General features: G+C 45.5%; 1 protein-coding gene across 2 annotated transcripts in view; it reads left to right on the top strand.

Moving 5' to 3' along the window:
• Adamts17 (ADAM metallopeptidase with thrombospondin type 1 motif 17) overlaps positions 1–14,015 on the top strand; it is a 323,860-nt gene that overhangs the window by 82,404 nt on the left and 227,441 nt on the right. For both annotated transcript variants that reach the window (XM_052763539.1, XM_052763540.1), the window contains exon 7: positions 5,290–5,333. In XM_052763539.1, the coding sequence (XP_052619499.1) occupies positions 5,290–5,333 (44 nt within the window). The remainder of the gene's footprint in view (positions 1–5,289; positions 5,334–14,015) is intronic.

Raw genomic sequence — 14,015 nt, 5'->3', positions numbered from 1 at the left:
TAGGTGGATACCTGGGTTCACCTATCCTAATTAACAGTTTCCAGGCCAAGGGGAGTCTGTCTCAAAGAGCAAGATGCAGGCCTCAGGAAGAAGAATATCTGAGGCTGACCTCTGGCCTCCACATGTAAATGCATACCCATACATATATGCACAAATATATGCACATACATGCATGTGCGTGCGCACGCACACACACACACACACGCACACGCACACGCACACGCACACACACACACACACACACACACACACACACACACACACACAGAGAACATATACCTTGTCATTACCAGGCTGTAGACAGATGCTTGATGCCTTCACTAGAAAGTTCCTCAACTGCCAGCCCCTTGAGTTGAGAGGTGCACTCTAAGCAGGTGGTTCCTGTGAGAACATTTGCTACTTATGTGAGATTTGATTAAATGTCTATTGGGATGCTTTGGGCACAGTCTCATATAATTCCGTGGCTGTGGTAGGACCATGAGTTAGCATTCCTGCTGCAGGACTGTACTTGCCAGCCAATGAGTGCTGGCACCTCCTGGTGCTCCTTCTTTAGAAGTGCTGGGCACCCATCTTCCTTAGCCAGAGACTGCTATCACTCAATTGGGAATGGCATTTGGCGACTATGGGACTTTCTATGGAACACCTAAAGGATTGGGGTCATAGGGGATGGGCAGATGTTTTGAGAGTGAATTCTACTTGGTAAGTGAGCAGGAGTTTAGTGGAGCCATGTTTATGTATATCCATAAATTATATGATTATTTTCCTACATGAAATTAATTAGGTCTAATTAAATTAGGTCTAAAAATCCTTCCTGGAGAGGACCTTGTTTTAAACAACCCCAGAATTGGAATTTGCAGCTAAATGTCCAGTTACCCTACTTTGAAAGTGGTTTTTATAAACACTATAAAACTTAGGAATGCTAGTGTTTATTAAAAATATTATTAAGTTAGGGGATTCCCTCCTGACGCCATATTTAAAAATACTTTTTGCCTTCCTGCTATTTCCTTTCATGAGAAGCTAGTGAACATGTCTGTAACTTACCAATCTTCCTCCTAATGTTTCTGAGGTGAGAATATTTCAAGTGTACTCACCAGTTTCAAGTACACAATGCATCAATTGTTGCCAAGGTATAGGGAAAGTGCTTGGAAGTGGTCTTGTTTTGGGAATGAAAAGTACTTTTTTCCCCCCAGAGAAAAATAAATATCATAAAAATCAGAATTAGAAAAAAACTTCTAGGTTAGCTCTTTTATAAAAACCACAAATATCCAAGTGTCTTAGTCAGGGTTTCTATTGCTGCAACAAAACACCATGACCATAAAGCAAGTTGGGGAAGAAAGAGTTTATTTGGCTTACACTTCAGCATTGCTGTTCATCACTGAAGGAAGTCAGGGCAGGAACTCAAACAGGGCAGGATCCTGGAGGCAGGAGCTGATACAGAGGCCATGGAAGGGTGCTGCTTACTGGCTTGCTCCCTATGGTTGGCTCAGTCTGCTTTCTTTTAGAACGCAGGACCAGCAGCCCAAAGATGGCACTGCCCACCATGAGCTGCTCCCCCCATTGATCACTAAATGAGAAAATGCCTTACAGCTGGATGTCAAGGAGATAGTTCCTCAACTGAGGCTCATTCCTCTGATGACTCTAGCTTGTGTCAAGTTGACACACAAAACCACCCAGTATACTAAGTATATGTCCATTATCCCAGCACTTGGATGGCCGAGAGAGTAGGATCAGGTGTTTAAGGTCACCTCTGCCTACATAGTGAGTTTGAGGGTGGCTTAGGCAGTGTGATATCCTGTTTTAAACAAAGAAATCAACCAGGGGGCTGGGAAGATGGCTTACCCAGGAAAGTGCTTGTCACATGAGCATGATGGTCTGAGTTCAGTTCTCTCAAACTTACATCAAAGAGTTGGGCTCAGTGCTGGGCATTTGTAATCCCAGCGCCAAGAGGCAGGGATGGGGTCTTGCTACCTTGCTTCTATAGTCCAGTTGATGAGGTTTGGTTTTGGTGACAGACCCTGTCTCAAAAGACTGAGGTGGAGAGAAATTAAGGAAGATCCCCAACATCATCTTCTGACCTACCCCCAACCATGCACACACGTGTGTGCACACGCATACACATGCACGTGTGCACGTGCATGCTCACACTCACCTAGGGGCACATTTTCTTTCTTTTTCACGATGATACCTCAGGGTTGTTTAAGCCCTTCTTCCTGCTTCTGTGGAGCTACTCAGAGGATGAATCACTGCTCAGCCATATCCCCAGAGGATGTCCTTGCCTGTGTTGACTGGGCGGCAGCACTGGGGTGGGTGGAAGAGCAGCCAGCTGAGAAGCCTGGTGGATAACTTGAGGCTGGGGCTGCAGTTTCCAAGCTTGAGATAATAGTAGACTGGTGCTCTTCAAGGAAATGAGATGCAAGGCAGTGGCTGCTCTCGAGAGGTATCCTTTTCTGTCTAATAGGAAATCTCACAAGCCAGGCATTGTTCAGGGGACAGCATCCCTGTTTTCTGGCCTTGCATCTGGCCAGTGTGAGGATTTTCTTTTCTTTCTCTGTTTTGGCCTGTGGCTGAGCCTGGGAGCTGTTCTCCTGGACACTGGCTGCTACAGAGAAGTGAACATGATGTCACGGCTAGCAGAGGCAGTCAGCTTTTCTGCAGCTGTGTGGGTCTAGACTGTAGACAGCCCCCATGTGCACTGTGGCTGGAGGCCAACCAAGGTCACACAGAAGACCGGGGCTCCAGTCCTAGTGGCTTTCCCTTTGGTTCTGCACTTGACCTAGGAAAACAGGCACACAGTGTTTGTCCCCCAGCCCAGCTCGGCGCTTCTGTAGAGAACATCAGGAAGACACCCAAGCAAGCATGCAGGCCTGGCAGAGGGTCAAACTTGGATACCTCTGCAGGTCCCAGTCTTCAACACCCCACAGTCAGTATTCTCCCTGCTCATTCTGCTTCCTGTTCAGTTGCCTCTTAATCAGAGAGCCTAAACAAATTGAGGCCAGGAGGCTCGCTCTGACAAGTTAGGATGCTAGCCCTCCCTCATTTCCACAAAAATGGTTGGATTTGGGGGTAAGATCAGAATAATAAAGGGTTTAATTTTTTTCCACAAGAATGGGCAGTCTTAAAGGCTTTTACTTTTCTCTTTGAGTTCGAGATATTTATTGTCAAATTCACAGTGGCATATGCTTGAAGATCACTGTGAAAGTGGATTTTAAATATTCTCACCAACCAACAAACCAACCAACCCCATCTCACAAACCCCCCGCCCCAAGAAAAACAAAACTCGTACCTAAGGTGATGGACATTCCTATGAGCTAGATGTGATCATTTCACAATGTATACTTGCTGCCTCATATTGCATTGTAGAAATATGTACCACTTTACCTGTCAAATTGATGAGTGATAATATTAAAATAAATTGACCCAAAAATTGATAACTCAAAATATTCATATTTGTTATGAAAAACTTAGACATTTCCAGAGACAAAACTCGTTGAGTGGTGGATACAACTAACTTTGAGTTATCTCCCTTACGCTGTCTCTAGCCACACCTTCTAAGCTTTGACTCCTATCCACGCCACCTGCCTGGATGCCCAGGATTTCCCCTGCAGGATGCCCAGTGTGCTTGGCGAGATGTCTCTGACCCAAGATGCTCAGTTGTCAGCCTACCCCTGGGAATCGGTGTCTCGAGATGTTCAGGAGATCCTTTGAGCCTCCAGAACCATGGCCTGTGGGTACCAGTGGACTGGTTGGATCTTCAGGATCCATGCCCAGCAGCACTAGGCTGAGGGATGCACACACGCATCCTTTGCTCTGTTGACACATACCACACTAGGGATTAGAGTGGGCTGATGCACACAGAGATGGCGACGGATAGAGTGGAAGCAGGGTGACGAACTCTGGCATTGTTCCCGGAGTAATTGGTGCACTACATTTTGCTGTGAGTAGACGTGACTGGGGTGAAAGGAAGAATGGAGGACAGTGAATGCTAGCATGGAAATGTGGCAGTGTTAGCCAGGGAAGGGTAGCTGGGACCAGGGCTGCCATACTTGTGCTTCGGATCAGGCCAGTTTTTTGATTTATTTATCTATATATTTAAAGGTAAATGAATCATTTCTGCTTTGGGGACTGTCCTAGCCAGGATGCTGGCCCTACTGGTGTTCTGTGGTTGGCTACTCACTGTGGGAATTTGTGGGGGGAAGCTTGGGGGTGTTTGTTGATGGAAAAGCAGGGCCTATCCTTCATTTCGTTAGCAGAGGTGAGCGTGAGCCCACGGGACATGCAGGACCAGGGCTGACGCAGGCCTTGTACCTTCACTTTCTCACTCATCGTTAACTGCACACCTGGGAGTTCTCTGAGAGTTTTAAAAATGATTTTTAGAAATGGCTTTTTGCTGCCTTTCCAGGGATAACTAATGGCCCTTACAGCTTTCCAAATTGAGTAGCTTTGAGATACCTCTACAGTTGATGGGTAATTAATTGTCTCTGATCAAAAACACCTTTAATTTTTTTTTCAACTCATGAAAGAGTAACTTCTTTCCATCAGCTAAGTGTGGAGAAGTTCAGCTGTCAAAGGGGTGTCCTGGGCTGGCGAGGTGACCCAATGGTTAAAGGTACTTACCCCACCTGATGAGCTGCGTTGCATCCCCACAACCCGCCTGGTAGAAGAAGAAGAACTGTCTCCCTTGTACTTAGTTAGGGTTTTATTGCTGTGAAGAGACACCATGACTATGGTGACTCTTATAAAGGAAAACATTTCATCAGGGCTGGCTTACAGTTCAGAGGTTTAGTTCGTTTTTGTCATGGCCTGAGCAGGGTGGCGTGCAAGCAGACATGGTGCTGGAGAGGTAGCTGAGAGTTCTCCATCTGGGTCAGCAGGCAGCAGGAAGAGAGAATGACCTGAGCCTGGCTTGAGCTTCAGAAACCTCAAAGCCCGCCCCCAGTGACACACTTCCTCCAACAAGGCTACACCTCCTAGTAGTGCCACTCCCTGTGAGCCTACGGGGGCCATTTTCATTCAGACCATCACAAACCTTTACATGTGTACTATGGCACTTGCATGCACACCTCACAAATTAATGCCAAAAGAAAAAAAAAATCTAACAAGGGGGTCTTCTCTGTGGTGACTGGGCTTACCATTTAGAGCTGTCATGATGCTTTACTGTTGACAGACATTGTTAGTGGTCCAAATTAAAGCACCAACATTTCAGGATCACTAACCAATATTTGTATGGTGTTTTCCTCTCCTGTTCCTGCAGGGTACCACATTCATCTGACTGTGTCTTTTTCTCCCCAGGACAGATTTCTGCGTTCACAAAGATGAACCGTGTGACACTGTTGGTAAGTTTACAGTTCTCCCAGTGATTCACGATGATGTATTGGGGGACTTCTAGTCTGAAAGAGTCACCCCGTGTCCCCGCAGGAGAGACCTTCAGATCTCCTGTTGCCTCTCTTAATGTAAAGTGATTCCTTGACTGTATTCTATTGCTTTTTTTTTTTTTTTTTCAGGTAAGTTTTGAGGTTGCCTATGATGGAAAGCATCTAGATAAAGGGTTGAGAATGTTATAACAAGTCATTCCCAGGGCAAGAGCTGCCAGGCTACTCCAAGGTGTCTGGGCCTGAGAGTGATTGTCTCTCAGTGTCTGGCCCACCCCGGCGGGAGCTTTGCTTTCTAGTCTACACAGTACGGAGATGTGCATGCCGTACGGAAAGCACAGGGGTTTTCTTCCAGTCTCTTTTTTTTTGGTTTTTCGAGACAGGGTCTCTCTATGTAGCTTTGCGCCTTTCCTGGAACTCACTCGGTAGCCCAGGCTGGCCTCGAACTCACAGAGATCCACCTGGCTCTGCCTCCTGAGGGCTGGGATTAAAGGCGTGCGCCACCACCGCCAGTCTCATCCTCACCTGCCTCTCACGTGCAGGTTCCTTCCTCTCCTATTTTCAGTGAACTGTGAATTGCCCTTCAGTTCTTAAGATTTCACACAGAAACCTTCCTTCTGCCAGGTGATGGTAGCACACGCCTTTAATCCCAGCACTCGGGAGGAAGAGGCACATGGATCTCTGAGTTCGGGGCCAGCCTGGTCTACAGAGCAAGTTCCAGGACAGCCAGCGCTACACAGAGAAACCCTGTCTCAAAAAACAAAAAGACAAAAACAAACCTTTCTTCAGGGGTAGACAGAGTATTTAGCTAACAGAGGAAATACCGAGAGGGTCTGCGGTGTCATCTGCCATCACACACAGGGAGGTCCCAAATATTGTATTACCTAAAGAAAAACGATGACTCTCATATGCTCAGAGGCTTGAAGTTACAGAACTACTGATGGGAAGTCAAATAGGATTGACATATCTAATATCGTAAAATCCAGATGTTAGCAACCTGTTACCATGGAGTCTCGGTTATGAGTAGCCTTGGCCTCTGCCATGGCTCTACATGAGTGAACTGGGTGACTCAAGTTTCTTAACACATATGACTGCCTGGATTAGGTGATTTAATAAGGCCCTTTAAAATCTGGTATGATGATAGCCAACCTTTATTTTACACATTGCAGTTTATAACTTTTTATTTTATTTTATTTATCAGTCTTCAAAACAGATCAGAGAATAAGGTATCAAAAATCAGCCAATGGATGTCTGCACTTTGCCCCTTAGGACTGGTTTCATGATGGACTCTCTTGGCAAAGACAGTGTTAATGTTGTTTTCTTTGTGGGGGAGCTGAGCCAGGTCCAACCCTGGCTGGGGCTGGAGAAAATGTGAAGCCACAGGGAAGTGTGTGGCTAGAGAGGCTGTTCCTTCCAGCATTCACAGGTGGCCTTTGAGGGCCACCGTAGCTCTCTCTGGAGTATGCCTCTGCTTTGCCCTGCGCTGTCTCCTTGCCTGTGCTCAGGAGACATTAGTTCCTCATCTAGCCCTTGCCCTATACTTCCTGACCCGGGAGAAGCCTCTGTGCTATGCAGTACTGAGCCTGGATCTCCAAGCCTGTATCCTTCAGCACCTGGCTGAGCACTTGAGAGGTTCCTATGGACCATGCCGAGTGGTTAATTTATCTCAGGGAAAGAATGAACACGTGAAAGAAGCTTCATGTCTGCACAGTATGTACACTGAAGTATGTGCTTCTCTTTCACGTGATTGGTAGCTACCTTTTGTTTAATTGTGACTGTATGAAATACCCTTATGATATGAATTGATTGTACAGTGCTCCCCTTGCAGAAGAACAAGTAGCTAATTCTAATCAAGTATCTCTCTCCTGTCTGCTCAATACTTCCGTGTCACTTTAAATACTTTGCTCGTGACATTTTTCCATCACAGAATGCTGAAAGGCCTGTACATCTCAGGCCTCAAGAAAATCTCGTGCTTCACAGCCTGGGAGGCCGTGGATCCAGGTCCCAGTGTCTATGGGTGTCTGGTTTCTGCTGTGGGTGCTCCAGGACCTGCAGATGGCTGCCTTCACACCATTGTCTGTCTTCTGTGTGCGCCTCTTCTCTTTCTTCTTGTTGTAAGAACATCAGTCACACTAGATTAGGACCTACCTTTATAACTTCATTTAACCTTATTTAATTATATGTCTCAAGGCCCTGTTTCAAAATACAGTCATATTGAGGGTCAATACTTCACCCTGTGATTCTGAGGATCATAATTTAGTCCATAGGGCTATTCGTTTGACACTTAGCCACAGATCACCAGGTGGCACCTGATATCCTTATGCGGCCTCTCTGGCACTTTTGTCTCACTTCCTAATGAGGCATGTCTTTTCATGGCAGGGACAGAGTGCAATCATTCTTAGTGTCACATTACCCGAGGGATGAGCTGTTCTGCCTCCTGCCTCCCAGCATGCACTCCTTTTAAGGCTCTGGTGAATTTTAACTTTTACAAGGGAATTAGACATAGGGACTTGGCCTTTTGTTATTAGTAAGTGCTTATTTTAATGTGCCATAATTCACTTGAACATGTTATCAAATAATATTTAAAACGAAGTAATTTGATAAACATTTAAAAACTGGGAGTATGGCAGTCACAGACCAGCCTCAGACTCATATTAATTTCTGTGTGTGTGTGTGTGTGTGTGTGTGTGTGTGTGTGTGTGTGTGTCACAATTACAAGTGGCCAGATAAGTAGAAAGGCCATTAACTGGTTTCTCCGTCTGTAACTCCACCACAGAGGATTATCTCTGTATAGTCTTAAGGAATTGCATCCTAAGGGGATAATTCCTTTGAATGACCCAGTTTAGATGCCATCCATTTCATCTTGGTCCCGTGGATGTACCAGAGTTTTGGACTCTTCCTCAAATCTGTCACAATAGATTTGAATCTATTCTGAGCAGAAGTAAAAGCTTGACATTTAATTATGTATTTATTGTCACAGGGCAGATCCTCCAGTCTCTGGCAAATTCCTGTTTGCCATTTTTATTGGTACTTGTGATTAGGCTTTGACAATCTTCTATGAGTATGTGTGTAGGGGGCGTTGTGAAAACTTTCAGTTTGGGGGAGGAAATGCAAGTGTATCTAGCTATGGGTTGTAGGTATTAGGAAGCTCTGGCTTCCTTACACTTATTAAAAAACACAGTATCCACTTGCAAGAGTTAGTAAGGAATGTAGCATTCTATCAGTATCAGGGCGTGTGACTCACAATCCCAGCTTGGATTTCTTAGTGGAAGGCCACACATCCAAGAGTTGGGCCACACCAAGTGTCTTGACATGATTAAAAAAGTAGGCCACTGACTGGATAGGTAGGGAAGGGGGGGGATCTGGGAGGAGTTAGGAAAGGGTTGAAAATGACCAAAGTACAGTCTACAAAATTGTCAAAGAACTAATTTTTAAAATGAGGGGGAAAAAAGAGTTTCTGAGAAAGCCAAAAAGCGTATACTTTACTACAACAATCCATCCCTTAACACAGTTAGTTTTAAATGTTGGTAGAGCATATTTAAAATGCTGATTAGCTTATGCCTGGATGCTGGGAGAGTCTTCTAAAAGGTCATTTGTAAGGGACGACGTGATTCAGAACAAAGGAGAATGTGGGTGGCCCTGGGGTCCTCCTACCCTTGCCTCCTAGTATGGTTGCTCTCAGCCTGGCCTAGGATAACGATGGTTGGATAACGATGGTGTAGGTGTGCAGGTTGGAGGGTGCGGTGTGTGCTTCTAGTGTCTGAGAGTGTGGCTCAGCATTGTCTGTGCTCGTGAGTTCTCTCAGTCCTCAGCTTGTCTCATAAGAGCCTTCTGAGGAGACCTGTCTGCCTTGGAAGTTACACTCCAGTAGAAGCTCTCTGTGTTTGGGATGTGGCTGGGCATCCTTAACTGAGACCACTTGCTCCAGGGGACCAAGTTCGACTTGTCTCACTCTTCCTGCCAGAGTCTCTGTTAGGGTTACATAATCACTGGACTGTGTTAGAAAATGGTGAAAATACAGAGATAACATTTTTACGCGGGATAGAATTCTATCAGCCCGTTGGAGATGTGGAACCAACTTAGTTAGAACTAGATAGAGACCAACAGAACATAGGTTGTGCCTAACTGTCTTTGGAATTAGTAAGAGGGCTAGAGAAGCAAAGAAACTGAGCACACAGGATGTCCAACTGAGGACCTCAAACACAAACACAGCCTTGGACATTACTGCACAGAGCAGCAACACTATTGCCTTTAATATATATGTATGTATATATGTATATATATATGTGTGTGTATATATATTTCACTTTTTGAGATTATAATATAATTACATCATTTCCTTCTTCACTTTCCTCCCTCCAAACCCTCTCACATACCCCTGCTTGCTCTTCTTTCAAATTCATGGCCTCTCTCCTCATTAATTGTTGAGTAAGTGTATTCCCAAAGACATAAATACAAGCTGTTCCTTCTGTATAATGTTACTTATATGTGTGCTTTCACAGATGACCATTTGGTGTTGGATAACCAACTGGTGTGCTCCTCCCTGGGGAGGACCGTTGCTCCAGCTCCCAGCATTCCTGAGTTGCCTGTGGTTCTTTGTGGAAGGCTGGGGCCTCTTGGGCTTTCCCTCATCCACTTTAGCGTGTCTATTGTTGTCCTTGTTCAGCTCATGTTTGGGTAGTCATGTTGGTGACTGCATGGGTGTAGCTTCTGACACTCGTTGGAGACACAACTTACATCAGACTCCCTGATCTTTCCTCCTCATCTTTCATAATGATCCTTGAGCCTTAGCTGCAGGGGTTGTAAACGGCACACTGTTGCCTTCTAGAAGTGCTGTTCCTCACGGGCCAAGAGTGAGAACCTCCAGGCCACTATATTCAGACCAGCTTGTGAGAGGACTCCAAAACATGTCGTGTTTTCAGGTCAGACACGAGACACTGGGGACATTGGTGTCAGGCCAAAGCCCACCACCTTTTCATTCTCAGCATGGCCTTGGTGTGACCATTTTCAGAGGGCCTTCTCTGTCCCCTCTATGTTACCATCCCTCTTGGCCGAGGGAACACTTTCCGATTAGGTTAGAAAGAAGTACTATCCTTCATCGCATTAGAGTTGTCCTTACTTGAGTCATGCCCCTTGTTGGGTCTGTTAGAATCAAGCAAGTCCTTCTCTAGTGGACTGGGGATGCAGAGTCATCAGTGGGAAATGACACTGTGTGATAACTCTGGGCTGTGAGACAGCTCTTGTAGCTTATGGGAAGCCACATAAACAGAGCATGCAGTTGGGTGTTGTGTGTGTAAGGGAGGCGTGGAGCCCAAGGATGACCCCTAGGGGCGCCTCAAGAGCAAAGCCTTCTGTGCTGGTTGGAGGAAGCCCAGGAAATTCGAGGCTGAGAGCCAGAGAGGACTCCTGTAGGAGTCCCCTTATGGTCCTTTTTGCCATCTGCAGGGCCCCACCGTCTCCATAGAGAAGGCAACTCCTACTGAAGGGCCCCTCACTGGAAGACGAGACAAGCAAGGCTCTGTGTACTGTGGTCTGGACATGGGTTCTTCTCTTAGGCCTGGGGATCACATCTTGCTCTTGCATAGTCAGTCCTTTGTGATTTACCTCCCATCTCCAGACGTAACCTCATCTTATACAATGGAAATAATAATCCTCAGGGTTCTAATGTATTTTTTCTTATATGTATGTGTGTGCAGTTGTGGGAGCTTATGTGCCTCACATGAACTCAGGATCCTGCAGAACAGAAGAAGGCACTGAATCCCCTGGAACTGGAGTTATAGACAGTTGTGAGCCACCATGTGGGTGCTGGGAATTGGATGTGGATCCTCTGGAAGAACAGCCAATGCTCTTAACCATTAAGCTCTCTCTCCAGCCCCCTCAGGGTTCTTATGAGGATAAAGGGGGTGACTGAACACATCCACTCATTTGGTGGTTTTCAAGAATCAGAAAACAGGGCGGGAGGGATGGCTCGGAGATTAAGAATATATGCAGAGGACCCAAGTCGGGTTCTCATGGCCTGTGTCAGATGGCTCACAACCACCTGGAAGTCCAGTTCAGCAGATCTGACACCCTCTTCTGTCCTCTTCAGGCTCATGGACACATGTGGAACACACATATAATTAGAAAATACAAATCTAAAAACAAATCCCACCCCATGCCAGGAAATAACGAATACTCCCGAGGCGGTGGAGAGCGGAGACTCCTGTGTACTGCTGGGGGCCAGGGCAAATTTTGCATTTCACAGCGAACACGGAACAGTGTTTTCTCCCCCAAATTCAAGTGTAATGCAACTGTTCCAATTCTGGATATAGAACCAGAAGAAGCAAGAGCAGGTACTCAAACAGATGTTTGCACACTGGTGTTCACAGCAGCATCGTTCCTGAGAGCCCGAAGGTGGAAGCACGCTTAAGCGTTCACCCATAGATAAATGCAGTGTGGTGTGAGCATATGGTGGAAGAATAAGTTAACCTTAAAACAGAAGAAAATTATGACACAGACTACATCATGGATGCAGCTTTAGGACATGATGCTGAGCAAAACAAGCTAACTAGAAAAGCATATATGCTGTAGAAGTCCACATGCCTAAGGCACCCAGAGGAGAACATTCATGGATACAGAAAATGGCCATGTTCAGGGGCTGAGGGGAATAGTGAATTATCACTTAATGGCCTAAATTTCCAGTTTCACAAGAAGAAACCTGGAATGTTTCTGATGGTTAGTTTTAATTGACAACTTGACACAATGTAGAATCACTAGGAGACAGCCTCAGTGATGGTTTTTATTGGGTTGGCCTATAGGTATTTCCCCCAAGGGATTTAATTGGGTTAATTGATGTAGGAAGACCCAACACACTGTGGGCAGCAGCATCCCCTGGGTTTGGGTCCTGAAACATCTAAGAACTGAGAAAGTGAGCTAGACACTAGAGGCATGCACACATTCATTTCTCTCTCTGCTCTTGACTGTTGACATGATGAGCTGTTTCAAGTTCTTGGCTTGGCTTCCTCACAATGTGGAACTATAAGCCAAATAAACCTCTTCTTTAATTGCTTATGGTGGGGGTGGTTTATCACAGCAACAAAAACAAAATCAGAATGGCAGTAATGAGTGAACAATTAATGAATGACGTTATTGCCACTGAACTGTACACTGAGAAATGATTAATCTATTAAACTTTGTGTTGTGTTTAGTTGGCCATGATGGAGTTTATGTTTGTTTGTTTTGATTGTTTTTAGGTGAGACGGCAAGGAGAGAAACTGTAAACTTGATTTTTTTCTGTAGATTTTTCTTTTTAAGGCAACTTCCCTTGGAGAGCAATTCCCAGGTAGAGGGGAGTTCTTCCTCTGTGGAAGGAGGCATGGGGCTCTGGCTAGGATGCAGACAGTACAAGAAGAAGGAAGGGTGGTACCTTCACAGGCTGGAACGGGGAGAGAGGGTGAGCCAGGGCAAAGAGAGGAAGGGCACGGTAGGGAGTAATGCCAGGGCTGAAGAATCTTTCTAATATTTTGAAGCTTTCTTTTTGGTTGTCAAGCTGTGCTGTGGCATCAGAAATAGGGCCCAGTCAGGCCATGCGGCTCACTGATATTTTTGGACTGTGGGCAGTCCACACTGCATCTGGCAGTAAAAGTGCCACTTTAGTCTGGCCATGAGTTCATTTCCCCAGCCTTTGGACTCCTGGCCTAAAGAGATGAGGTCAGCCACCTAGGCTATTGTGGTGCTGGGGACTGACCACAGGCTCAGCATCGGGTGGCCTTCAAGGCTCAGAGCTGCAACTTAGGGGAGAATGTTTATAGCTTTCATCATATATAGACAGTTTATCAGGCTCCCTTGGGCACTGTTAAAGATTGAAGAACCCTCAACCCTCTCTTGTGAAATTGGAAGTTGGCTCTGAATTTTTAACCTCAACTTCTTCATATATACAACATAAGAAATCAGAGTGCTTTGGGAGGGCCAGAGATGGTTCAGCTAAGGCAGGGGTTCTCAACCTTCCTAATGCTGCAACCCTTTAATACAGTTAGTTTCTCATGGTGTGGTGACCTCCCAACCATAAAATTATTTCATTGCTATTTCATAACTGTAATTTTGCTACTATTATGAATCATAATATAAATATCTGGTATGTAGGGTATCTGATATGTGATCCCTGTGACAGGGTCATTTGACCCTTAGGTTGAGAACGGTCGGGCTAAGACCTCCTGATTTGCTCTTGGGCAGAGACTAATTCTTGGCCTATTCTTTAGGACTTCAGTTCAAGTGTCTTTGGTGGGATTGGTATGGATGGTTGTGATCAAAACCTTATCACAAGCAGGAATAGATTATGTCATGGTTAAGAAAGAGCTGAGCTGTGGTTAGGGAAGGGTGTGTCATGATTAGGGAAGGGACTGACCATGGTTAGGGAAGGGCTGAGCCATGGTTGGTTAAGACTGGGATGAATCATAATTAGGACCTGGCACATGGTCCAGGGTATTATGGTAAATATTGTTAGCTGACAGTCACAGGATCTTCCCCCTTGGGAGGTTACATTTCTCAGTCTTCCTGGCGAAAACCAACAATAGCCTTCTGCCCAATGGGATGAGATTGGAAGTGCCATATGATATTTTGAGGGTTTTTTGCCTTTACAAACCCCCTATGAGCAGTGCTTGGAGATCT

Source organism: Peromyscus californicus, unplaced genomic scaffold (assembly GCF_007827085.1).
Source record: "Peromyscus californicus insignis strain IS unplaced genomic scaffold, ASM782708v3 Scaffold_4__1_contigs__length_199733344, whole genome shotgun sequence".
NCBI classification, from domain to species: domain Eukaryota; kingdom Metazoa; phylum Chordata; class Mammalia; order Rodentia; family Cricetidae; genus Peromyscus; species Peromyscus californicus.
This window is presented reverse-complemented; position numbering and strand designations above follow the sequence as displayed.